The 26,969-nt window shown below is 40.4% G+C and overlaps 1 protein-coding gene across 2 annotated transcripts in view; it reads left to right on the top strand.

Moving 5' to 3' along the window:
• Positions 1-18,246, top strand: part of PARVA (parvin alpha) — a 59,444-nt gene extending 41,198 nt beyond the window's left edge. For both annotated transcript variants that reach the window (XM_054283734.1, XM_054283735.1), the window contains exons 5-13: positions 781-921; positions 2,820-2,935; positions 8,323-8,381; positions 9,227-9,246; positions 10,403-10,464; positions 11,157-11,225; positions 12,467-12,568; positions 13,331-13,403; positions 16,709-18,246. In XM_054283734.1, the coding sequence (XP_054139709.1) occupies positions 781-921; positions 2,820-2,935; positions 8,323-8,381; positions 9,227-9,246; positions 10,403-10,464; positions 11,157-11,225; positions 12,467-12,568; positions 13,331-13,403; positions 16,709-16,785 (719 nt within the window). In that variant the 3' untranslated portion in view covers positions 16,786-18,246. The remainder of the gene's footprint in view (positions 1-780; positions 922-2,819; positions 2,936-8,322; positions 8,382-9,226; positions 9,247-10,402; positions 10,465-11,156; positions 11,226-12,466; positions 12,569-13,330; positions 13,404-16,708) is intronic.
• Positions 18,247-26,969: the final 8,723 nt, after the last annotated feature.

The following is a 26,969-nucleotide window of genomic DNA, read 5'->3' as shown; positions in this document are numbered from 1 at the left end:
ATAAATCTTCACAAAATACTCTTTTGTAGAATTAGATTGATAAGTGACCAAGCATTTCTTTTCTGGTATTGTCACCAGGGAGCAGCTGTATTTTCTTTGCTTATTCTTTAAGGGTTAACAATAAACCACGTATGTATATACATAGCAAGTGTACTAATTGTAACAAACCAATTCCTAAAGTATTTTAAAATCTACTGCACATTTTGAGTGCAGAAAATGGCTGTGCTTTCATGGAGAGAAATTTGCCTGAGGTTTTAGTTGTTTTCATGAAAACTTGTTTGCCTTTCTTTGATGCATCCTCTGCCTCTATGAATATGGAATCACTTCCATTTTATCACTAGTGGACCAAGTAAAATTTTTATCTCCTGCATCTGAGGTAGAAGCTGGGAGGCTGAGACTGATGAAGTAAAGTTGGTGTGTGTTTCCTAGGTTCGATGGTCTGCTGTGCAAGCCACTTGCAAGCAGAAGCAATAGAAGGAAAGGTCCTTATGTCCAAGGCTGGTGCTCCCTAAAGGGAGTTGCAGCAAATGTTTGTTAGCCAGTGGTGTGGCATAGAGCAGTGCTTGGCCTTCTCCTTGTCAGTGTGCAACTAAAGGCAAAATGTGAACTTACCTTTAGGAGCTCAGAAGTGTAGAGAAAAAGTGGCTCTGGAAAACCTTAGATACAAAATTAGGAAGTCTGATGTCTCCTGAATGTTCCTCTGGGTGTATGGAATGTCTTTGTGTTCTTCATGGAGCTGACAATTTTTTTTTTCTTCCATTCTTTCTTCTGTCACTTCAGAGAAGCTTGAAAGTGAGAAGCTGAATGTTGCAGAAGTCACTCAGTCTGAAATTGCTCAGAAACAGAAGCTACAGACAGTGCTTGAAAAGATCAATGAAACCCTTAAACTCCCTCCAAGAAGCATTAAGTGGAATGTTGACTGTAAGTTTTGTGTTTGCTGTGCTGTTCTCATCTGTTGACAGCTGGGAGGTTGTAGGTGCCATCTGGAGTTATGAAAAATCCAGTGGCAAGGGAGGGCTGAAACCTGGGATTTATGGCAGGAACTTCTTTGAAGGGCACTTCCAGATGTGCCACTCTGTCCTCTTTACTGGTGCTCAGCCTTCTGTTCCAGTTAGGTGTCTTCTCAGAGTCTATCAAAGTATGGTGACTTTGCTCTGAAGTCCGTGTGCATACCAGCTAAAGTTTTGTATTGCTAAATTGGTTTGTTGAAACAGGCAAGTACCTGCAGAAATGCAGCAGATGGACATAAGGAGAGTTAGGTCCTAGAGCTCTGTGTGGAATTTGTGACATAGATATGAATAATATTTCTGATCATTTCAGGCAAAGTCTGAACCACTAGTTTTGTTTACAAAACTCTAATCAAGACTAATTCTGTGCCCTTCCTGGTCTATTGTATTAAAAATGAACATAGCAGTATCTAATAGAAATGTCTTCAGTGGCCCAGCACAAGACACTTCAGTGGATATGTATTGGAGAAAGCAGGTTATCAGTTGTAGAAAATTAGGCCTCTTAATCTGTTTTAAGTTTGGTTTTCAGAATCATTTCATGCTGGTGAATACCTTGACCAGTACATCACATTTTCCCTGTCTTCTGTACCTGTCTTGTGCTGAGCAGTTTTGTATCCTGTTCCATTCACAACAAATTAGTTAGAAGGAGAGAAATATCTCAAGGGAGGAAGAGTGAATATTTGGCATTTGACTTTCCCCTGTCTGTGGTCCTGCTGAATTTTTTGTCCCCTTCTTTTTCCGACCTGCCCCGAGTTTTCTTTCCATTCTTTATTATGCAGCTGGGGGCAGGGTGTTTGGAGTGCCTGACAATTTAACTCCTAGTTTTAATTCAATGTTTTACATGTGTTTTAGAGCTGAATAGAGATAGAGAGCAGCAGCTGTGTCCAGCTGTAGCACACACTGGTGGTAGGCAGACACACATCTTTGTAGTGTAAGCACCTCATCTCTGACCATGGGCACTCCAGCAGCATTTGCCAGCAATGCCACATTTTATATCAATGTGTATCTGCATGGCGTAGCTGAGACTTGCACTGTAGGATTATGAAGAAGGGTATTTTAGTGAATCTGATCGTGTTTCAGCAGTGCAGTAAGGTAGTACTTAATGATTAGTTCAAGTACAAAAAATCTAAGTGCACAGCAGTGTCCAAGATCTTTTAGGAATACCACTTTGGGGAATGCAAAAACAAAATAGAAGAAGAAAGGCAATAATAAGGATTGGAAAATATCCACATGCATGGCAATGGTTTGATGCTTGATCAAGGATTTCCTACAGTTTGGCTTTTGATGTCTTGTAAGTTGTGTTAGTGTTAACTACCCATATATGAAACCCACTGAAAAAACCTTCAGTAACAGAACCAGAACAACTTCATGAGGAATGTTTGAGTCATTGAGTTTAATAAGTTATTGCTTAAGGCTTATGCCAAAACAGGCTCATTTATCATCCTGCAGACATTGTGACACTTAAAAATGAATAAGTGCATGTTATGAGTACAAAAATATCTTTCTGATAGTCCATAAATCCTTATTGAAGTAAAGGGAATAAAAGAGAGGCAAGGAGAATGCAGAGACAGCACTTAGACTGTTGTACATAAAATCTGGCTTTTGGATTAGCTTTAGATTTCCATCTCCATGAGCCTGTGACACTCAGACATGTTGCAAAGAGTGGTGCATGGGTGCTGATGGGGTGCCTTAAAGGTGGCTCCAGGTGCAAGAGGAAAGGAGTCCCATAATCCTTGTATCCTAAGCAGAAGTAAAAGTCTGTGCCCTAGTTATTTTGCAGTTTGTAACTTGTGCTTTTGATGTCTATTTCAGCTGTTCATGCTAAAAGTCTCGTAGCCATACTTCATCTTCTGGTTGCATTATCTCAGTATTTTCGAGCACCAATCCGACTCCCTGACCATGTGTCCATCCAGGTGGTTGTTGTGCAGGTAAGAGGGGCTTTAAACAGCTCTTGGTAGTGTTGTGAAGTTGACTGAGGGGTTTCTTGGAAAATGCACCTGGAGTTTCTGGCTGGGCAGGCACATGTGTGTCTCCTTGGCTGACAAGGAGCACCCGTGCATCTTCCCTGGAAAAGGCATGAGAAGAGAAAAATCTGCTTTCCCAGCTTGAGCTGTGCCTCACAGTGTCTTACTTTGACTGTGAAGTGGCCAGACTGTGACAGTAAAAATACGTGAAACATTATTATTGTTGGAATGTGTTTATCACCCGGAATGATCGCTAGAATTATTATTTTCCCCATTTTTTGATGCTCTTCTCACTTGTGTAGAGATTCAAATTATTCTTGGCACTGAATGATGAATTGTCACTGTTTATTACATTCACATTTATGTTAGGTGACTAACTTCTTTTTCAGCTCTGTGCATGCTAATTTAGTCTGATTACAGTGTTGGTTTTCTCAAAAGCATGCAAAAAAATCCCCATCAACTAAATCTTTTGTCAGTCTCCTTATTGGAGCCTCATCCATTCAAATTCATGTTTTTCTGTTCATCATTTTTCTTGCAGCTGAACTTGTGCTTTCGTTATCTTATTTGTCCTCTTCCCATTTAATCTGCTTTTCTTTCTCTCAATTAACTTTGCCTTTATTTTTCACACTGCAACTGTCTTTATTTATGTCTTTGAACTGATGTTACCCTGAAGTAACTGGGTGAAAGAGCTATTGCTCAAGTTTTGTGTGGCTGAAAATCTGCAAGACAGATCTGAGAAAGTAAACATTCTCTCTTGTAGAATTCAAATAGGACAAGTTTTGTAACTTAGGGAGAAATCTGAAGGAGAGTCTCTGGTAAATGTGTCACTGCTGTCTGGTAGTGACTCATTGACTCAGATTCTGCTTCATGGGTTTCTCTACAGATGATGAAGGACAATCCCTGGGAATCTGCACTTATATGTCTAAGGCTTTGAAGAAACCTAACCTTTGGCTATTATAAATGTATTATTTATAGTGGTTTATCTCAAAGTTCCACCAAAACCAACTGGAGTACAGTGAGTAGGGCATCTTTATGATGAAAAACTAAATGAGAAAAATAACACAGTCCTTAAAGAAAGAATCAGAACCTCTGCTGTCATTCCATAGCTCCAGACAAAATTCCAGTTTAAATCAGTGGGCATCATTATCCTCTTGTTTAACAGGCTAATGTAGTTCACTGAAGTCAGTACAGATAAACCAATTTAAAACAATAAGTAGTGGGAGAATCTGGCTCACTCTTGGTTGCACAGCTGCAGCTCAGGCGCCAGTGGTTGGCAGGGGAGGCAGTTCCACCAGAATAATGTCCAAGTCATGGTGAAGGAGATTTGGTGAAAGCCAGTGACCTCCAGAGTTCTGCTTCTTCCTATTAACAGAGGGTGGGGGCCAGTATATTTACTGTAATTGTAGTTACTGTAATTGTTTGAGACATTTCTCATTTTTTTTTAATGGTGGGTGAAGGTTTTATTTTTATTTTTTAAATCTTTCACATCCTGTGGGACTGATTCTGTATCATGCATCATGTACTCTTTGAACTCACAGAAGTTTTAATCAACTATCAGCAGGTCCTAATGACTGATTTAGTGGTCAGGCTTGCACACCTCATGTTCTGAACACTTGTGCATTCTGTAAAGAAAGATCAAGCCTAGGGAAGCTTAACAGACTATGCAGTAGCTGTTTTAAAATTCTGCTGGGCATGGTTTAATAAAGAGAACAGGAGAGACAGAAATAAAGGAACAAAGTGGTTTTATGAAGTCTTCTCAGAAAGACTTCCTTAATTCATTTCATGATTTTGTTAGGCATAGAAACACATAAAACGTGAGGGTTGCTGTGTTGGCTGGATGTAGCTTATTGAAATAGAAAAAGCATATTTGTGAAACAAAAAATGTGCTCATGTCTAACAGGTAATCAGCCTAGTTCTTATGAAAGCTTATTTCCTTTGGCTCTTTTGTACAAAAGCTGTTAGCAATGAGAGTGATATGAAATCTGGGTTTAAGCTGATTGAGGAAAAAATGTGATAGTTGGACCTTTTGTAGCTACTCTATTATTTTATTTTCCTGCCATAACAGTAGAATAAATAACTTTGAACAAAGCCCAGGCTTTGTTTGATCATATCTACTGAAATGACTGAGAGCTTTTTTGGAGAGCTAGGTCTTGTCATCATTTTGCCTCTTCTTAAAAATTATTTATTTCTACCATCCACGGATGGTTAGATGACAGATTGTTTGTGTCCAAGAGATGGAAATCTGAGAGTGTAAGAATGCATTGGCAGAGCAGCCAGAATGGCTTCAGCATGTTCTGGGACAGCAGTTCTGGGGTGCATGAACTGCTCTTAGGCAGAGCTAGGGAATTATTGGGATGAGATGAGTGTGTAAATCGCAGCCCTAATCAGAGATCCTTGGTACCACTGCCTGGGAAGGTCTGAAAGGGTTTGGAGCAGCACTGCCTCCAGGTCCCAGTGAAGTCTTCCCTGGACCCCTGACAAATGCATTTGTTCTTTCAAGCTCCAGAGTAATTCTGCGTTTCACTTCGGTGGGGCAATTATAAAACATGGTCCTCCAGGTGAAATGAGTTGTAACAAGACACAGGCAAAAAGCCATCCAAATAATGGCAAGATTTTCAGACTGGGGCTTTGTGGGGGAAATTAAGCAGCTGGCCCTCAGTTGCATAAAAATGCTGACTCGAAAGGAGATAAGAGATCTTTTCTAATTCCAGATGTACTACCTTTTTGTGTTCTAGGGAGTTGCCAGTTTTAAATGGTAACTGATTAGGAATATCTTCAGGGCCTTCTGAAGTCTTTCAGCTGTGAGGGAAGAAAATGCCAAGCCTGTTCATTAAGGTCTTCTGTTATCACTGGAATGCATCTCCAGCTTTTCTTTTTAATGGAGAATTCTAATTCATGCCTCTTTTCTCAGGGACTTTCAAATAATTGATTTTTATAGCTTGTTGTTTCAATTTTAGCCACTGTTGCCTTTAAGAAACATGCTGGATAGTCTTTCAGTCCTCAGCAGCACCTCTCTATTTTCAGGAATATTGTGTTATTCTCTGTCTAGTATAAGACAATCCTCACAATAGGTGATGTCAGTGCTGGGGTCAATTTTGAGTGAAGAGTTTTTAAAGAGCAAGAGATTATGAGAAGCAGCCTTCAGAGAAGGTGCTTAGACCCGTGTTTTAGGGTCCATTCCATTGGGAATTTACCAGTCTTTTTACAAATCAAAGGTGTAGGGAAGTCTGTCGTGACATGTTCTGGTCAAATGAGTGTCCAGAGGATGCACATTGTGTTTGGGCAGTGTGGAAATCCCATCAGTGTTAGTGGTCAGGTGCCAGACACAAAACAAGGGCTTGGCATCATTTTGGTTTGGGGTTTTTGTTTGTTTTTGTTGTTATTGTCAACAACAAGATAAGGCTGCGGATTTTTTTCTTTTAATATTTTAGCTGCATTTTATCGGAAAAGGAAATATTTTTAATATCAGTGCTGGAGTATATTTCTGGCAGTTTTGGTGTGCGTGCAGAGAGAAGGTGTAGAGCATTAGAAACCTTTTTCTGTTCCCATATTCCCAGTCTGATCACTGAAAGCTACAGATGGCATTGCTGTGGTGCTCAGCCCCTGTGGGAGATGAGAGCAGCAGGGTTCTTGCTGCATGAGGCATCAATGGCATGTCAGAGTCCTCGTGAGGACGAAATAAAAGTTTCCTTTCACCCTGCAGCAAAGGGAAAAATAAACAAAAAATACCAAACAGAGTGAAGTTCCAAGTTGTGCTAGCATGAGCTAGATTGTGACTTGGGGTTTCAGTTAGTTCTGGAGACAGCACTCACTGCTGTCTGCACAAGCTGGGTGTGTGGGTAGCCCCAAATTATGTCATTCTAAATTATGTCATTCTTCCTCAGGCTTTGATAGGCAATGCCTCTGCAGCTGCTCTGTGCCCCCTCTTCCACAGTGTAACACCCTCGACTCCCCTCTGTCTTTTAAGTTCTCCAGGGTCCTCCCTCAATGCATTTTTCAATATGTGCAAGATATTTAGAAACTGGACTTTCAGAAATATCATGGAAACCCCCTGAAACTGTCATCTAGCTGCAAGGACAGTTCACATTGCTCCAAGTGCCAGTCTGGAATAACCCAGAGGGCCGTGTTCAGCTTTTCTTGAGAAATAAATATATTTCTTGGATATATTTTAGTAATACAATGTAGAAGGAAAAATATATCAAGAAATGTAATTTAGTAATGGAAGGAATAGACAAGCCTGGCTCAGTCCTCAGCACATCACACACTGAGGACTGCCTCAGGTAGGGATGTGCTGTCTTCTCCAAGGAAGGAGAAAGCAGCAGCCCCAGTTCAGATGCCAGGAAGGACTTTTCTAAAAGGTAATTCTCCTTTTTGCTTTTTCACATAGAAGATGAGTGTAGAGCCAGCATAAATCTATTTTTCTCATTTCCTTGTATGACAGGGAGTGAAGAATCATGAGTAATTGCCTGATATCTTGTCTAGACTTGAAATGGAGTTGTCAGCATTTGCCTGACTTTTCTCTGTGTACTGCAAATTTTTGGTAATACCAGCGAAGAGGATTGACAGAGAGAGCACAGAGAGAGGCAAAACATATGTGTGGTATTTACAGCAGCAGGCCCAGATGAGTGTGATCAGCAAACTGAAACAGTGTCAAACTCTTCAAGTGCTGCATTTTGCAGCTGATTCAAGCAGCAGTGACTGGAGCTGGCTTCTGCCAGGCTGGGCACAGCCTCTGGGCAAAGGCTGCTCAGCACCAGCTCCCATCTGGGGAACATCAGAGTCACTGCTGGACCAGCATGGCAGTGTGGATTTTTGGTTTCCGTCAGAAGCCGATAGAGCTGTTTGTCAGCAGAGAAAGGAAACACTGAGGAAAAAAAAAAAAAAAAAAGAGTACAAACAGGGCAAAAAGAAAAGAACAAAAAGAGCAAATAGCCTGGGAACACGATTTTTGCAAAAGAGAAGCGTGGGCACCATCTGCCAAGCTGTTCATTGAAATACAGGGCTGAATTGAGCTCACCTAGGCCTATCTCCACTAAAATACTTACATGTGTGTTTGGGTGTTTCAAATGTCTCGCTGAATTGGGGCCTTTAAAAGAAAAGTGAATTAAGAACAATGGAGAAAGGAAAATAAATACTTCCTTCTACAGGTGGAGTTTCAGGTTTCTTGTTAATGTATAAAAGAGTTCTCTGAAATACTTGCACGGTAAAATAATATATTACTGAAAATTTGTGTAAGAAAAGGTCTTATTCTGCAGGTTTCTTATCTAAGTGTATTTGTGGATCACAAATTTTTACTGTACCCTAAGCATTAAACTTTAGTGAGAAAAACGTCGCTTTTTTCCTTTTTGCAGAAACGAGAAGGAATCCTCCAGTCTCGACAAATCCAAGAGGAAATAACTGGTAACACTGAGTATGTCAACACCACATTTGCCAGCAGTACAGTAATTGAACACAGATGTGTCTCAGAAATTCAAACATTTGCTGATATTTAGCTTTCAGTATTGGGGTTCCAGGGAAGATGATGCATCAGCCAGTGACTGTATTTTAGCCTTTTCAAGAGCTGCAAACAAGCATCTAAAAATACAAAAAGGGGGAGGAAATAGAGAGGTGGGGAACTAAAAGCAGGACTTTAGGTGTGTTAAATGATGGTAGTAAGCCTTGTATGTGCCATCTCACTGAACATTTCATAACAGAAAAGTTGTTCCAAACCAAAAGGGAACAGTAGCAGAATATCCAGGTTTCTAATTGAATGGAGAGAAGCTGCACTACTGACTTATTATTAATCTGTATGGATTTATGTGTGATAGTTATATGAAGGATCAACTGGAGCAAAATCCTGCAGTTCCTAAGAACCCAGCCCAAGCCTTGTTTGGGCTGGGTTTCTATTGTGGTTGGTGTGGTAGATGCATCTTTGAAGCAGAGGGAAAAGTTTTCTCAAAATGAACATGGAAAAGCCTTCTTTACTCAGGCAGGGTGTGCGAATCTGGTTCAAAGTAGGGAATATGGGATCTGGCCTCCTGTGAGACTTTGGTGGAGACAAGAGATATTATATTGATAGAGTCCAGACTAACCCTGGAGTAACTTGGTGAAGTTATTCCCAAAATTCTCCTAAATCCATGGATCTACTCCATTAGTCAGCAAGCTGAAGATCATGGTATGAAGATCGTACCATGTATGCTGGGTTTTGTTGCAGCACAATATCTGCAGGTGAATTATATGTAACTGTTGTGTTCTTTTCCATTTTTTTCCCCCCAGGGCATTATCAGGAAGGCATGGTAAGTTCATTTGATTATTGTCTCTTTTCTTGAGGCAGCCAGAGGGTACATGAGTTCTGCAGTGGGTGGTCACTTTGATCAAGTGGCAAGAAAGGAGAGGATTTCAAGTTGCCCTGGTAAATATGCACCACAGGCTGTTGTGGCATTTAACACAAGGGGAAAAAAAGCCAATAAAATCACTCTGATCATCTTTAAAACACATTTCATTGCTGTCCAGCACATGTTAATTTGCACATGCTTTGTGTTTTAACCTCCAGAACATTACTGCAGTGGTATTGATGGTCCTGAGTTCCCAGCATAGTGTGAAAATGGTGAACCAGCTGGTGAATGTTGATATTCCTCATCCATTACCTACTTATACTTTAAAGATGTGGAGTCATTATTCAGCAGGCCCTGTGCCTCGTGTGTCTCACTGCCAGGATTGAGGCTGGACAATAGGAAACACTCCCCTGAGTCTTGCTTGGTGTAAAGTCTGCCTTCCACAAATGCCTTTGGGTTTTTTCTTAAATTGAGGAATATGAATGTTTGTTGAGTCATTTGCTGTTATTCAGGTGTTTGTTGCAACACAAATTGCTCAGAAAAGGCTCTGGTGCCTTTTTATGTATTTTTCTCTTTTCTTCAGAAGGTGGCTGCAGTAGCACTCCAGTCATGCTACCTTGGGTTGGCTGTCCTAAATTGCCTCTGAGAATGGCCAAAAACATCTGTACAAAGGATTGTATTGCAGATGTTTAATCATAAACCTGCTTAATAATGCAGTCAGTGGCCCTTGGGGAAAATCTTCCTCTGTAGATACAGTGACTAATGTAAACTCATGTTCTTCTGCAGAAATGATTTGGTTACTTGGCTGTCTCTATCTGGCTGTTCAAGATCTCATGCATAAAGATGCTATTCTTAGCTCATTTTTGAGAAACAGGGTCTTTAGGTGACCCAAATCCTACCTGAAAATGATGCTTTTTTGTGAATAATAGAGAACAGTTTAACTGGCAGGTCGCAGCAAGAGAGAAGTATGCAAACTCCTTGGCACTTGGAATTCAGAGACTATATTGAACCATTTTGCTGACTGTGCTGTCTGAAATGAATGTGTGTCTCAGGAAGTGTTTATTCTGCACTGGAACAACTGCTGCCCAGTATATTAATGGCCCTGAATGTTTTTCAGAAAGAGATGCATTCGACACTTTATTTGACCATGCCCCAGACAAGCTCAATGTAGTGAAAAAGGTTGGAAGGTTTTTTATTTCTGAAATACCTCATGTGCTCATGTGCATGCTTGTGTGTATCAGATGGTGTGGATGTGCTGTGTGTGGATATAATGCAAAATGGCATGCTTTGCATACATTAAATACAATTCAGCTTTATGCTTAAATACACAAAGTCATGATTATAATCTTAGTTTTTATTTAATGTTTAGCAGCACGAACTTAACTTTGGAACATGGAACAACATACAGTTATCAAAGTTTCCATCAGGAGAATTCTCACAAAGTGTGTGCTGAGTAGAACCCAACTGGTACATTGACTGTACTGATGCCAATGAGATATCCAGTTTACAGCTGCCAGAGGTCTGACCCTAGAGTATTTTGGCTGCTGTCAGATTTGAGTGGGGTCCAATTACCCACTTCTCCCTAGTCTGCTAAAAATTTGGGGGTTTTCTATGTTTTAACAGTGTATTTATTTATATATATATATATATATATATATATATATATATCACATTCATTTTAGTTCTGTTCTTCATTCTTGTAAAAAATAATTTTAAAACCATTTTAAATGTCACATTTCAATTTCAAAATTTGGAGATTGTGTTGCAGTCGCTTCACTCACGCAGATTCTCTTCTGAGTGGAGCTCACACTGCTGGTGTTGAGCTGCTGCCCTGCTCAATAGGCCTTCATTGCAGTGTTTTCATATTTCAGACTCTCATCACCTTTGTGAACAAGCATCTGAATAAGTTGAATTTAGAGGTGACTGAACTGGATACACAGGTAAGAAAGGCTATAAAATCCTTTCTTAAAGGGGAGAGGTAGTTGCACTCTGTTGTGCACTGTGCCCTCAGCTTTATCCAGAAATTTCACTGAATTATTGTTGAATGAGCTCTAAGATGTTATTTCAGCAGGAAATCCTTCATTTCTAAAGACGTACAAAGACCCTCACCAATCAAGCATCTAAAACAGTTTTGTATCTCCATTGGCGTAAAAATTAATTACCAAATGCTACCTTGTGGGTGCTGCCAAGTGCTGCAAGGAGGACCTGCTGGTTTTGGTCAGGAAGGGGTTGTGTGCGCTTGGTTTGCTGCAGTGCCAGGCTGAGCAGTTGTTTCCTGCCTACCTTTGCACAAGCACATGGGATCACAAAGCCTCCATTCGGGGGGAATTCAGGATTCTCCAGAGCAAAGCTGCTCAAGTGTACAGGCAGCTGTACAGCTGGGCTGCAGGCTTGATTGCACCACAGGAATAATGTGCTGCATGCTCTTCTGTCATGTTCTCAGCTGCTAAATTGGCTGAAAAGAAGCTAAAAGAAAAGCTTAATCCTGCTGTATTAATACCTCCCCATGTGAACAACTGCAGCAGTTATCGTAAGAAAATTACGGGGTCAGGCAGGAAGGGATGGGATCTGCACGATCAAAAAACCCCAGGTGTCTTCAGGTCAGGCTTTATTTTATGTCTTGGTTCCTGTTATTAAGAATCTCCGCTTTATTTACACACCTACCAAGCTGATAGAGATTTTTCAAAGGTAAAATTAAGATTTAGATGGAAATCGTGTGCAAAGGCTTTCAAAAGGGCATTCCCTATTTCTGCTCATTGCATCATTTACCTTGGGGGAAAACATTCCAATGTACCTAGAAACTCCTTAAGCATTTATCTGAAGCAGCATTCCCTGAAATGAGAGGTTGTATTTCCATCAGCTGAAGGAAAATCACCTGCCTGAGGAAGGTGATGGGTTGAACAGACCCATAGACCTGATGCCACTGGGGTAGGAGTGAGAGTGACAAAACCACAGAAACATGGAATGGTTTGGGGTAGAGGGGACCTTAAAGATCATCCAGTTCCACTCCTCCTGCAGAGACACCTCCACCAGAGCAGCTTGCTCAGAGCCCCATCCAGCCTTGGTCACTTCCCTGGGCAAATCTGTTCCAGGACTCCATTGTCAAGTAAGGAAAGCAGTGAACTGTTTTTCAGAAAATGTACTGAGAAATGTTTTGTTTTGTTTTTTTTTTTTTCCACAGTTTGCAGATGGAGTGTACTTAGTCCTGCTAATGGGTCTCTTGGAAGGCTATTTTGTTCCCCTGCACAGCTTTTTCTTGACTCCTGATAGTTTTGAACAAAAGGTAACTAGATTTCATCTTTCTGTTAAAAACAAACATATAAATATGTCTAGTTGTAGAAGGATAACACAAACTTTTGTGCATAAGTTTGATGCTAATAGCTGAAGTCAAGAAAGGACTGTACTGCTAACCATTTCCAAGTATTTAAAAAAATCAGTACTAATACTTAGCTGGAATGAAACAGAAAATTATATTAATGATGGGGTGGTTAGCAAGTATTAACAGATTTTGGCAGCCATTGTGTGTTGCTGTCATTATACAAGACCTACTGTTCATTAACATATATAGGATTACACACAGGCACTGATGACAGAATTGATTTTTTTTGTGTGTCCAAAATCCAAGAATTTAATGTTGGAAAGGTTTAAAGGGTTTTGGAAGCATAAAGGCATATATGTACAATGTGTCAATTTAAGACCAACATTACATCAGTGTCTGTAGCTATCCAGGCAATTCATCTGTCTGTTCAAGACAAGAGCACTTCAGGGGCCATCATGTTCCAATTTTTGAACTTGTAGGAAGTGGGCTGTGCTTACTTGTGAGTAATTTTATTAAGGGTTGTGTTAGTTCATGTTAACTTTTGATTATCTTTCTGCAACCACCATCACCCAGAAACAGCAGAACAATGGACTGTCTGCATTCCAAAGACCAGACCTACAGAGCCCTGACTATTTTTTCCTTTTGAATATCTTTTAAATATACCTTGTCTTGACCATTTGCACTGTACAGAGTTCACAGGAGTGACTGCCTCTGTTGTATTGCCAGGTTGTCAATGTATCCTTTGCATTTGAGCTAATGCAGGATGGTGGATTGGAAAAACCAAAGCCAAGACCAGAAGGTACCTGTTCTACCTTTTTTGTATCTCCTTAAAAATTTGTGTGGGCTCCAGATCTCACAAGGTTGCAGTGTGGCTAAGTGAAGGTAAAGTTAATCAGCAGCAAAAGGCGAGGTACATTTTGTAGTGCTCAAGGAACTCTGTATTTTAAATGCACTTTTTCAAAGGTTGCAATGCTTCTTTTATTCATTGGCCAAACATATGCAGTAATACTCCAATATTCCCTGAAAGAAAGAGAGCACAATTGTGATTGGTGTCACTGGCAGGTGTCAGTTGCTCCAATTGCTCCATTTTCCTCCATCTCATGTTTTCATGCTAAACCTTGAGTATTCCAGTAATTTATAAGATTTTCACAAACGAAGGAGATGTTGTGGAAGCTGAATTTCAAATGTTCACATACTGCCTTTGGATGCAGGACCTAATAATGCATATTTAAATTAGATGTAGAGCTGGGGACTGACAGTAGAATGTGCTTCATGGAGGATAAAGGTTTTGCTGCTGACTTTGGGAGCATTGGGATTCCACTCCTCTTTGTTGATACACATACAGTGTTCAAATCCAGCTTTTCAGGCTGGAGACAGAGCCCTGGATTCTCTTGTTGCTCCTCCTATGAGGAGTTACCACTTCTTACCATGCAGGAGCTGTGTGTGCAGCTTCTCCTCCCCTCTTCCCACCAGGAATGATATCTGGGCTCCTGCTGGTTACCTGCCACAAAAATCAACATAGCTGTGTCTTTTCAAGGCCAATTTCAGACTTACATTTCAGAGTCTTTTCCTGCCACAATATTGGATTGTCATTCCCTGAGGAGCTGACATAAGCTCATGTCAGAGTGCTGCTTCTAACAGTCAGAACTCTTGGGAGATTCAGGCACTGCTTGCTCCATCAGGTTCTGCTCCATTCAGGGTTTTTTCCATCCCTCCCAACTTCCAGGTTATAACAGCCACAGACACACACACACACACACACACACACACACAAAATAATCGAGCCTGTGCATTAAATCTCCACCTACCTAGCCTGGTTTTTTTTACTTCTTTTGACTGGTTGAACTCTTATCCACAGTCATGCTTAGCTGTACCACTGGTGAGTGTATCACAAGCCTTTATGTCTGAAATAGTCAAAGTGAGAATGAGGAAACAGTGAAATCGAGGGATCCAAGTAAAACACAGAGTATCTGTGATCCCTTGCTCCCCATGGATGGTTTAAAATTCTTATGGCATTTAATTTTTCAGGTATTTATTGCTCTAGGGGACAGCTAATTTTTCCAGTATAAATCAAGCCATAAGGATATTTCAGCATATATAAGACATTTCTTGTGCAATTATTGAAATGCTTAATATGAAACTTCCTGCCCAAAGTGAATGGAAAAACACATCTGTTTTATGTGTTGTTACATTGGGCACAATGCCCGTACTTAAAATTTCCAGTGAGCAAAAGAGTATTGAAAAGGATCTTACCCTAAATGTGTACACTAAATACTCTTTGAATTCCTACACTGTTTCTTTGAGGTCCTTGAGGAAAAAATATGCTGAAAAGTGCTTTAGAATATGAAAAACATATTTAGTGGCAAAAAAAAGAATGCAGTTAAATAAATGAGTATGAAAACCAGTGATTTTTATGGGGTCAACAGTTTATTTGGGTTATTTGCAATATAATCAAAAAGGTCTTAAAAAGCTTTCTGTGACCTTTAACTTTAAAAATGGCTGGAACATTAATCTGCTGAATCTATAATGAATTCATTTGCAGTTTGAGCTTTTTCAGAGCTCCTTGCAATGTGTACATCAAAGCCAAACTCAAGTTTCTCTTTTAGAAACTTAGTTACAACCAGTGAAATGTTACATGTGCTGGTCAAACCCATGTAGCAATGGGAATAACCCATCTTTCTCTGGAAGTGTGCTTCTTTTACTTTGAGCCCTTCTGTGGGATTTTGTTGTGGTGGTGGTATCTTTTTTGTGGTGGTGTCTTTGCAAAGAACTAACAAAGTTACTTCTTTAATAATAGAAGTTCTGTATTTGGAAAAAAAGTAATTCTGCACCTTGCTGCTGGCCTGAAAGAGGAAACTTCCAATGTTGCATGCAAACAGTATTACAGATTGCTGTGGGATGTTGTGGGGGCAGTGCACCCTTCCTGCAGCTTTTGGCATTTCCTCTTCATTTTATACCAAGCATTTTTCATCTGATTTATAAAGAGCCACAAACCAATGCTGGCTCTGGTAGTATCACCAAGGCCCAGAATAAAATGTAGCCTTGAGTGTTTCCACCCTTTGTCCATGGATGTAAATTCAATGTCTTTAGTTGGCACACTTTAGGACACCAGGCATAGTTTTGATTGGATTAATTATTTAAAGTGTGACCCTTCACAATCTGTGAGAAACATCAATGTAGATAAATATAATGGCTAAACTCTGGTGACTACAATACACCATTTACTGGGCTCACTTGGAGGTTTTGGCCAATTCCAAGAACCACAGTTAGGAATTTGAGTTCCTATGCATTCAGCAGAAAGAGATGGGACAATTCTGATTCCACTCTGCTCTTTCTGGGGCAGTTCTGAATCCCTGTTTGAGGTTGACTCAAGCACTGGTGTAGACTGCTGCAGTAGTGCTTGTCAGTTTGTTTTATAGATTTCTTGTGAAATAATATTGACTTTCTCAAGAACTGCTCTTTGAAACAGAAGGTATTCATTAGCTTTTTGTTTCATATAAATCCTTTACTCTAGATGTTGAGTTTCTGAGGACTGATTCAGCCACGAATGTCAGCTAACTCCAAGAATTTTCAGATGTTTGTTCAAGGAGCACTTGTATACCTAGCTTCTTTAGATCCTCTGGAAAATTTAAACTTGCCTCTAGCTGTCCTGCTGCAGTTGGGCCTAGTGAAGGATGTTGCAGTCCAGAGTGTGCCAAGTCCTACAATTCTTACATAAGAGGAAGCTTCCATTGGTTACTGCCTGATGACTTTTTTTTCAAAATCATTACTTTCCAGCCACAACTGTCTGAAGATGAAGTCATACAAGTATATGTAATCCTGGGCACACTTGGACTCAGGAGCATCTGAGCTTGGCTACATTTCAGCAGCAGCAGCAAGAGCTACTTGTATCCCTAATTAGAAGTGGTTAAAACACCAAGTTTTGAGTTGCCAGTTTGAAAATTGTGTTTTATTGATATTTCTACTCTTTTTGCTATCCTTGTGATCTAATGTTCATGGTAATCAATGTGAGCAAGGGAAAGGAGTAGGGAATGGGCACTTTTTTCTGGAAAACATTTGGAGCTAATGAAGTTACTAATTTGTCTTCCCTTGTCTTTTTTCTAGATATTGTAAATTGTGACTTGAAGTCTACACTGAGAGTACTGTACAATCTGTTTTCCAAATACAGGAATGTGGAGTGAAGAATTGATTTGAGTCACAAAGGAGTGTTGACAAAGAAAACATCATAACTAGCCTATCTTCCATAAGTATTCCTCTGCATCTCTATCCTAAAAGGAACAAATCCATTTACCTGAAGAATTTTTGGGTTTTAGTTGATTATTCTGGCACTACTATTTTCACAGTAGATTTAAAACTAATATAACTTATAAAGAAAAAAGGGTTTGGGGGAAGGTATCTGGGTATTTTCTGGGGGAATTCATGTCTTCATTCTGGGATAATTCAATCTTGTCTGGGAGACATTCTTGTCTTCACACTGTTTTTAATAGGTGAAGCAACAATGAAAAGAAAATTAGTAAGTTTGATTCAAATCAGCCTTTGGGGCCAATCATAGGAATATTCTGTACTGAGTACTTAATTATTTTTTTACATTAATTTTTTTTTAATCTGGGGAGGGGAAGAGTATTTTCTATCCATGATAAGACAGTTCCATTCTAATTGTGAGGAATGTGCATGGGGAGAAACAGTTAAATACACTTGTTCACATGACAGCTAAGAAGAAGAAGCTTGACTTGCTGAATATATAGTTCCAATGCTATTATTAGGCTTTAATTTTATGGGTACAAACTGAAGTGGCCTACTCATTCCTTCAGACTTACTATGATGTGATGCTCTGCTTCAATATGGGCTATTGAGCATTCCACAGAACCTCACTTTGCAGCTTGTCACTTGTTTTTGTTCAAGGAAGAGATCTTTTTTGCAAAGAACACTTTTCAGGAAGACACACCTGTATAATACAGCTTTTCTATAATATTTGTATTATTATAACATTTAAAAAGTAGAAGAATGGCTTTTTTTTATTTTGGCAGTTTAATCACAGGATTATCAGATTGCAAGTTCAGATTCATTGCTAAATAGAATTTAGAATTGTTCCTTTGGTTGATTTTATGATGAATGTATGTTCGTCATAATGAACTGCATAATGTTCAACACGAAGAAGTAAGATTCATTTTCTAGAAATGGTCAAAACTACTTCCATCCAAAGATTCAATTAGAGCGTGAAGTTCTTTTGTGATTTTACATGGCTACAAAGATTTTTTTTTATTTAATTACCACCAATTGAGCTGTTACCTGTTTGGTTTTAGCTTTAACAAAGACACAGAAGGGAAATGGGAGATGATTCTTCCCTTAGACTGTTACCAAGCTCCAGTTATGCTTCCAGAGGAAGCTGCTGGAGGCTGCCTGCATCACTTCTGAAACAAAGCGCTCCGTTGCCACCACAGATTCTTGGGGTCCTGCTTTACGCAGCCAGGAAAAAAATTCCTCAGGCTGAAATTCCTTGATAACTCTTCAGAAATCTTGGGAGTGCTTAGTGCAGGGAGGAGAGCTGTTAACAGCCCTGCAGCTGGAGCAGGGCAGGCTCAGGTCAAGGAGAAGCGATGGGGCAGTGCTTGAATGGTCACCAGCAGAAAGGCAGAGCTGGCAGGGACACAGTGCTTTACTCATGATGTAAAGCATTGCATCTTTCCATTTGCCAGGGCTTTTTTTCTTTTTCTTTTATGTAGAGCTTTACAGTACAACGTCAGCACAGAGGGAACTCCAGCAATGATTTTCTGTCTTTGCTAAACGCCAGCTGGTATTTGGTAATAAGGAGATGCTGACTTCTGCTGGGGGGCTACAAAATTATTTTCCTGAGACATAATATGAACTTTTCCAAGGGAAAGTCAATATTCAATTCAAAGGACAATGCCTGGGTGTTCTCTGATCTCAGAAATTATCTGATTAAGAATATCTGAGTAAGAAGCACTCTAAATATCTTGGTTAAAATATTTTCTTACCTGTGTGTTTTAAACTGAGGTTCTGAAATTAGAGGTACAGAAAACAACAGGCATTTCCCCTTTACAGGGAGAAATAGCTGGACATTTTGACATTTTGACCTCAATGAAAATGAACATTTTCATTACAGCTTTAGTATCTGAGAAGCTAAACAATAGGAATGAACCAAACTTTTTGTGAGCAAACGGAGACAGAATTTCTCGTGTATATATCAGCAGCAATTTCAGCTTATTTTAATGTTTAACATGCAAGCTTTTCGTTTGCACACCTAGTAGTAATTGTAATAGCTAATTAAAAAACAAATTATGTTTTTTCTGCAGACCATGCTCAGCTGCAACACTTTTGCATTTCAACAGTGCTGAAGGATTTTGACAGCCTTTGTTTTCAGGAGTGCACTTTCTTTTAAGAGGAGATTTGTGTGGGTAAAGTGAACACTGAAGCAGTTTTCTTTGCCTAGACTTGCAAATAAGTATTTCTTGTGCTATATGGGCATAACATTATTGGAGATTTATCTGTCAGGCTCCATTTCCATCCTTATAAAACATGAAACTGAGACAGAATTATTAAATCCTCACATTGAAATGCAATTATGGAGAACTGTAGAAGCATTTAAACAATATCCAACCTTTCCACAATTATCCATCCCATGGTAAGAATTTATGTAAATGAAAATCTGCTATATAAACAACAGTATCCTATGTAAATATAGAACCATTGATAGTTTTAACAGTTACACATAAATAGTATATGCTGCCATGTAGGAGTGGGTCACTGCTTATATTTTTGACAATGTAGATTTAAATAGCTATCAGGTAAATATGAAATCCAATATAGAGATTCATCCAATATAGAGATTATATCTAATATTTATTGCTTTGATTCAGAATATAAGAGAAATATAGAATACTACTGTAGACAGCTTGCTTTTCAGCAGTCGGTGTAGGCCAGCCCTTTCCTTCTGGGAAGGGAAAAGTTATCTGGGCCAAATTCTGCCACACCTACATTTCTTTTATTCTTGATGCACAGCAATGCACCCTGACATACTGCTGAAAGCAGAATTCTCCTCACTGTTTATATCAAGATAGAAGTTGTTTAAATTTTGGCCAATCCCAGGTTTATTTATAATTAGTTAAGATGATTAAGTGGACCCAAATCAATTGATTGAGCTCGTGTGAGACATGAGCTGCCACCTGGAGAGGCCAGTTCCTCTCCTGGTCCCAGAGGGAGCCTGTGGTCCCCAGGCTGCTGTCTCAGCACTGCGGATCCTAAAGCCAGCTGGGGTAAATCCAGGGCCCTGCCTGAGGATCTCATGGTGGTTTTGGGATCCCACCCACCAGAGCACTGTGCCTGTCTCTGTGCTGTGTCACACAAGCCCCACAGGCAGCTGAGCCCACCAAAAAGTGGCCAGTTCTTGGCCTGCCTCGAGAGGCAATCAAGCAGTAATCATTGCTGCTGCTGGGGCATTGTGAAACCCCCCAAAAGAGCAATTTTCTGTGACTTCTGATTCATCCATTGCATCCAGCAATAGGATATCTAGGTTTCTTCTGTGGCTGGAGATGGGCATCCTTTCCCTCCTGATGGATCCTGGTGTGCTCTTTGAAGCACACAGAACTTGCTGTTTGGGTTTTTTTTTTTTTTAAAGAGGAGCTACAGATTTTTCATAATGTGTCAATAAGCTGTTGTCAAGATAATTACCTAAAATCCGAATATCTTGAGATCAGCTCCTTTCAGATTTCTTTCTCAGCTGACTGGCTGTTATTTGCCATAAAGAATGAGTCCTATAAAAAGGAACCTTTGCATGATTTTACCCAAGACACACTCATAAAGCCCAGAATTTGGATTGCTCTGTATTTCTGATGGAGCCCAGAAGAACCGAGTTTCCTATTAAATGTGCTGACTGCTGAATGCAGCTCTTTACATTTCCTAGTCATGTTACAGAGGGTGTCAGCCCTTGCAGCTCCATAGCTCAGGAATTCAAGTGGACCAGCAGGAGCTGAGGTCCTAATCCACTGCAGTGAATTGTGGCAGGAATCACCAGAGCCTCTCTTAGAGGAGCATTGCAGTGCTGGGGGATGGCTGCATTCAAGCAGACCGTGATGACTGGGGTATTGGTTGGCTTTTGTTCTTACTTTTCATTCTGGAAGTATGGTTTTAAATTCACGTTTCAGGTTGTTTTAGCAGACACCTTACTGCAAGCCACAGTGTTGTAAAGCAGAATGGCTTTTAGAAGTTTATTTCATTAGGTAAAGATATATGTGATATTTAATATACTAGATGCCAGCCTTAGGTCTTGTTTTTGTTATTCTTGTCTTCCTCTCAAAACAACCTTCATCAATGGCCAAGCATTCAAAGAGAAAACAGTGCCTTGAAGACCTCTTGCAAGATTTTTAGACTGTTACCTGTATGACTTTTGTCATTTTATTGTAAGAATTAATGTGGGCTTTCTCTTCACAGTCAAGGTACAGTTACAGACTGAAGAAATCCTTTGTAAAAAGTTACAATTAGCTTGCATGAAGATATTTTACTTTGATTTGTCACATGAAAACTTGACATAGCACCACCAAAATTTTGAAATTAGGCGTACCTCAATATCCACAGATTTTTCCAAAGAGCTTTTGAGTCATTCAACATTTACAAGGGCTAATTTTTTGTATTCTGAAAATATTTTCTGTGAGATTGTTTCTGCAATAATGAGATTTTCTTTTTTGTCTGACAATTTAATACCATGCACGCTGCAACAATAGTAGTCATTGAAACATTTGGTCCTCAATTTCAATATCAAACTAACTGAGAAAAAAAGAATATTTTCAAACTTTGCTGAACGTGTATCTGAAAATAATTGTTAGTTAAAATTAAGCTGCATTGCCTTCAGCTGCAGAGTTAGTAGCTTTCACAGAATATATGTACTCTGTAAGTAAAAGACACACTCTTGCTGATTTTTTTTTCCTGTGCTTTTCCTGAAACCTTTTGTTATGATTCACAATAAAATTTGCACCTGAAAATCAACCCTGCATGTTGTTGTTGGGTCAAAGAATGAGTTGTCTGACAAAAAATTAGGCAAGCTGTGTGTTTTGTGTTCTCAAAACTTCCAGACCTCTCCATGCACCCAAGCCTTTTCCAGTAACCCCTTTGTGGGTGTGCAAGGTGTTTATTATTATATTCTGTGGGGGCTGGTGACAGCTGAACGGGGGCTGGCAAAAGCAATCATGTAAACATATGTTTGAAATGATTAACAGCAGCAGGTCAGGAAAATGCTGTCTTTGACTCAAAGCAGCAAAGAACACCTTTACTTTTAACTTTGTGGCGCTGGGCACTTCGGTGGGGATATCCCAGCTGGATATAATGCAATTCTCTGCAGAGCAATTTTGGTAATTTTGAATCTAACAAAATGTTAGCAAAACATTGAAATTATAATGTCTGTGTCAGAAAATAATTGCATTTAGGAAGATTCTGAGATCTATTTTTTTATAAACTTGTTTTTGTTGCGACCCTTTAATGCAGGAGCTTCAATGCAGAGCTTGGAACCAGTCCAAAATATAGGCATCTAAAGTGCTCCAGATCGACATTTATAGCCACTGAATTACTGGCTGGAGTCCAGAAGCAGGTGTTTGATCTTTAGGTCTGCTTGTAAAGCTGAAACCACCAAGCAGAGCTGCCTAATCAACAGGGAGCACTAAAGACAGGGTGAGTTTTAATGCCAGTCTTCAATCCCAGTTTTACTCAGGGCTGGATAGAAGCAGTTCTGCTTGCTTAGGATCCACATTCTCAACCCCCACCATAAGCACTTGGAGCTTTTGTCCTAAATTTTGTGGGTTTTGTCCTGAAGAACAAGACTTGCTCTTCTTCAAACATTGCAGTACAACACAAAGGTCACGGTCTGGCTGCCTCAATCTTTTCATTGCTGTTCACACAGAAAGCAAAAGATCTGGCTTTAATACCCTTCTGCAGCCATGGGAGTTACTCCTCCTCTTTAGAATCCTGCAGTATGAAATGAAGGAGAAATGATGTTTTTATTATTGTTGGAGGGGCACTGTTGATGCCTAAGCTGAACTCAGTGTGTAGAGTAACTCCACATTAACTGAGACAGAAGGAGAGCAGAAGAGGGAGCATAGCTGGTGATTAAGCTGTTGAAAAGGTGGAAAAGGATTTAGGGGAAGAACCTGTCTTCTGGGCCGCCTGTAAGGCCTGCTTCTGTATTTCAGTCAATCAAAAGCTGTTAAAATTCCCAAACATGTTTTGAAGAGAAAACAGACAGACCTCTGTCTTGCCTCTGTTTCACTGCAAAGTTCCTGCTGAGCTTCTACTTTCACTCCTCTTTGCCAGCACTCTGCATAATATATATGTGATGATACACTGAGTGCAGGGATGGTGATGAGGTACTTGTCTTGAGAGGCTCACAGTCCTGCAGGAAGGCAGGGGGGAATTCTGTGCTGTGAGCCTCTCTATCTCATGAAAGGAACGACAGGTGTGGGTTAGGGACCGAGTGCCCCTTTCTGCCTTTGGGCTGTGGTGTAAAACAAGGAGTTAAAAGTGACCAGTGAGGCTGGGGTGGTGCCAGTGCCCAGAGGAGGCAGGAAGGTTGTTGGCTTAGAAAATTTCCTCACTTTTGTGGTGGAGAGGTGGGTGCTCGGCATTGGGGTGAGGAGGTGTGTGGATTTCCCGGGTGCCTGGGGGAGGAATCCTTACCCTTGAATGCTGCAGGGCCATCAGCCTCTTTGCCAGCATTGCTGGCTGCTTGCATGTGGCTGAGACTTCCCTCTCTGTGACAGTGACTTAAACACTTCCATGTGCACATTGTTACAATAATAGAGCTTTGAAGGCGTCAGGCCTGCATTTCTGAGCCTTCTGTGCCTCCAGATCTTTCTGAACTGTTTGTTACAGCACTTGAATAGACAGAAAGGACATCATTAGAGCAGGTCTGTGTTCTCAATGGCATAAAAACCTTGTACATCTACTGTCTGAAACCAGCACTTACTCCAAACAGTCATAACCTCCAGCTTATTTTTTTCTGTTATCAGGACAAATTAACCCATTAGCTGCACAGACTCTATTGTGAGTCAGAGGTATATGACTCATGTGAATAGAACCCAGTTCTATTCTGGTTTTAATTAACTTGGCCTCCACCCAAATCCTCCTTAGAAATGAAAGATACTAGATTAGCTGAAGTGTACAACACATTTTTACGGTTTGTGCTAAACTTACATGTGTATTTATATGAGATAATGCTGCAAAATAAAAAGATTCCTATGAATGCAGTAGCCTGAAAGGTAAGTGACAGAGCTGCTGTATTTGATAGACTGTTAAAGTATTGAAATTAATATGGTTGGATTATTTGCTTTGCAAACTGTAAGAACAACAACAACAAAAAAATTTAGAATTCTAGTACATTGGGAAAATATTTCCAGTCGTAATTCAGATAAATGGAAAACAAAGTTGTGGTGGTTTGAATTTCAATAGAAGTACAGTCTTAAGGTGGCAGTTCCCATTGTGATTTTCCTAATTTTGCTGCCTGAGATTTTTTTCTTTTCTTTCTTCTTGAAGATAAAATGTAAAGATTTGGTCAGTATACTTGTCAGTATTTCTAATTGGGTCATTGTGCCTTCTCTTTATAAAGCAATATTAAATAAACTCAAATTTAAATTGCAGGGAGGGTAATCTGAGCCACTGCTTCGAGTACTGTCAAAACAGAAGTGATACTAATTATATTTACACAAGTTCAAAAGAATCAAAATAAAACCAAGGAAACAAAACCACCCCTCTGTAATCCTGACAGAAACCAAAGCCTGAATCTTGCTTATCACTAAGTAAGATTTCCTCATGGCACTTTAGGGGCTCTGAATGCAGGCACTCAGAGATTGTGGTGGGGTGGGATGGCTCCACTGAGTACCTAAAGAAACAGCACAGAATGAAGGAGAAGGGCTGCAGGGAAAAGAGAGGAATGTGTGTTGCTGTGATCCCTTCATGGTTTGCAGCACGCTGCTGTAACACAGGATGGGCCAGCTGGACACAAGCTAACCCAGAGTGATGAACTGATCAGGAGTGGGCTCTGTGTGCCACCAGCTGTCTGGTGACTGGTAAGGTGGGTCTGTGCTTTGGCAGGGCCCAGGCTACCTGGAGCATGAAGGGGAGGGCTGGAGGGAAAAGGTCAGGTTTTAAAAGAGGCTGAGCTTGAGGTGCTCTGAAATGAAAACTTGCGTGGGGACCGCTGCTTCCCAGACTCTGCAGTGCCACAGCTTCATTCCAGTGGCTTAGAGCACTTAATGGAGATCTGCCCTCAGCTCTGCCTGCTGCCAGTTACTCCTGATGAAGCCCTAACTCACCTTCTCCATGCCTCAGTGGTGACATTAAGCTTTCACCAAGGCAAGGAAATTAAAGGCACGTAGCAGACTCGGCTTCATTTAGCCAGAGCTCCATGTCCAGACCCAGAGGTTTTTCTGTCTTGGAGGGAACACTGTCCTCCTGTGCCAGACAAGGTGGTGTGGCAGGGAATTGGTACATTCTGCAATTCCCAATCACTGTAGAAAGCTACCCAGGTGGTAGGAGGCAGAGTTAGGGCATGGATTTATCTATTGCTATTGCAAACAGTTATCCTGCATTTCAGGGATGTGTGTATTCCTCAGCTGGAAGTTTTGAGCATTAACTTCTGAAATTCCATTGCTGATAACTAGCAATTCCATTGCTTTTCATGTTTCCTTTGCTACAGTGGATTTCTTATGCCATCACTGGTTGAGGTTGGATATACCAAACTGTTTTCATTTTATTGCAAAAGTTCCATGCCTTCTCAGTGGTTTCTCAAGGGCATCTCCTCACAGCACTGACTCCTTCTTCACAGCACAACCAACAAACTCCACCTCTCTCTTCACCCAGCCAACAAACAGCATCTCTCTTCAACCAGCTAACCCACTCTTTTGGGGCACTCATCTTCTTATTGGACACAGCTGTGGCCTGTTAAGGGCAGGCCTGTTCCTAATCTTTGGTGATTAGTACAGCTGCAGCTCCTCAAAGGTGAGAGATTACCTTCTGCACTATCTTTATTTTCTTACATTCTATCCCTCCACACCAACCCTGTCTAGATTCCTTTTTTTTATGCTTATAGTCACATCCCTCTATTGGGCAGAGCTCCTTTATATAATCTATAAAGCATTGTGGATCTACACTAGGGTGCAGAGAATGATGTGGTGATTTGACAGAAATGGGCAAATTTCTCAGAGTCACCTCTCCCTCCTTTGGGGATATTTGTACAAGGAAATCTGCATCAAACCTCAGGATGTTCCTGTTACCATGCATGCTCAGAAATGGAAAAGATCCAGGGCTCTCCTTCCCTTTGTACTCAAGGAATGTTCAGTTGTGGCACTAGAAGGGGGAAGAAGCATTTGGATCCTGATGTGAGAAAGAGGATGGGTCTTGGTGGGCACAACAGTCCCAGCACCTTCATTAAAATATTTCTCAGCAAAACTGTAATTTTCCTTCTGAGCACTTACAGGAATTTAACCTTAACTATCCTGTGCTGCTGGGTCCTCAACACTTCAACCCCAGAACTCTTGTGATCCTCTGCTCCCTCCTCCAGTGTGACACAACCTCACCCCGTAATTTTGGTGTCAAGCCCGTTAACTTCTACTGCTTCCAAGACTTCTCTCCCAATGGCTCAGTTACCCAGGCAGACCCCTGGTATGGGGAATGAAACACCAACAGAAAACTGCTCTCTTAAGCCAGACAAAATTTTCCACTAGATTAATTCCTCCAATTAAAAATCAGAAGATTTGTTTCAAGGAATCAAGACACACCTGTTATTGAAACTCAATTTCACTTTTATTACTGGCTTGTTAAAACTCACCATTCTGTATTAATCAGCATTTCTTAATTAACGTAAAATTCCCAAGGTCTGGTACAATTCCACCACCCACAATCCAGTTCTATGCTGTTCATCTCTATTTAGACTACATATTGCTAGAGCATGTGGGTTTATATTGCATGCTGCAATTATTTTCAGGGAGGACTGTGGCACTTGGCCTTGATCTTGGCTTTCTCTAGTACAGAGCACTGTTAGTATTCTATATTTATTTATAACTTGCTGAGGGGAACAACAGAGGCTGCCCGACACTGTGCACTCTCTTCTTCTTTAGATTGTAATTCTCGGGTAGATCTCTCAGGAATTACAGGGAGGAGAGCTTTGCCATTTGGAGAAAAGGTCTTACAATTTAATCAGAACACAATTTTAGCAAACCAGCTAGTTCAATCAGCCAGTCCAATTATGGTGTGGGTTGAGCAAGACTCTGTGCTCAGGGTTCCCTGGAGTTGTTTTTAGTTATGAAATCAAAATAAGAAATGAGGTCAGTTATGCTCTATTGACTCCTAGTGCTGCAGCTTTCAG

The sequence above is a fragment of the Melozone crissalis genome, unplaced genomic scaffold, assembly GCF_028551555.1.
Source record: "Melozone crissalis strain CALT ecotype California unplaced genomic scaffold, PUWL_Pcris_2 ptg000038l_1, whole genome shotgun sequence".
NCBI classification, from domain to species: Eukaryota; Metazoa; Chordata; class Aves; order Passeriformes; family Passerellidae; genus Melozone; species Melozone crissalis.
Note: the sequence above shows the minus strand (reverse complement) of the source record. Positions and strands in the feature narration are given on the sequence as shown.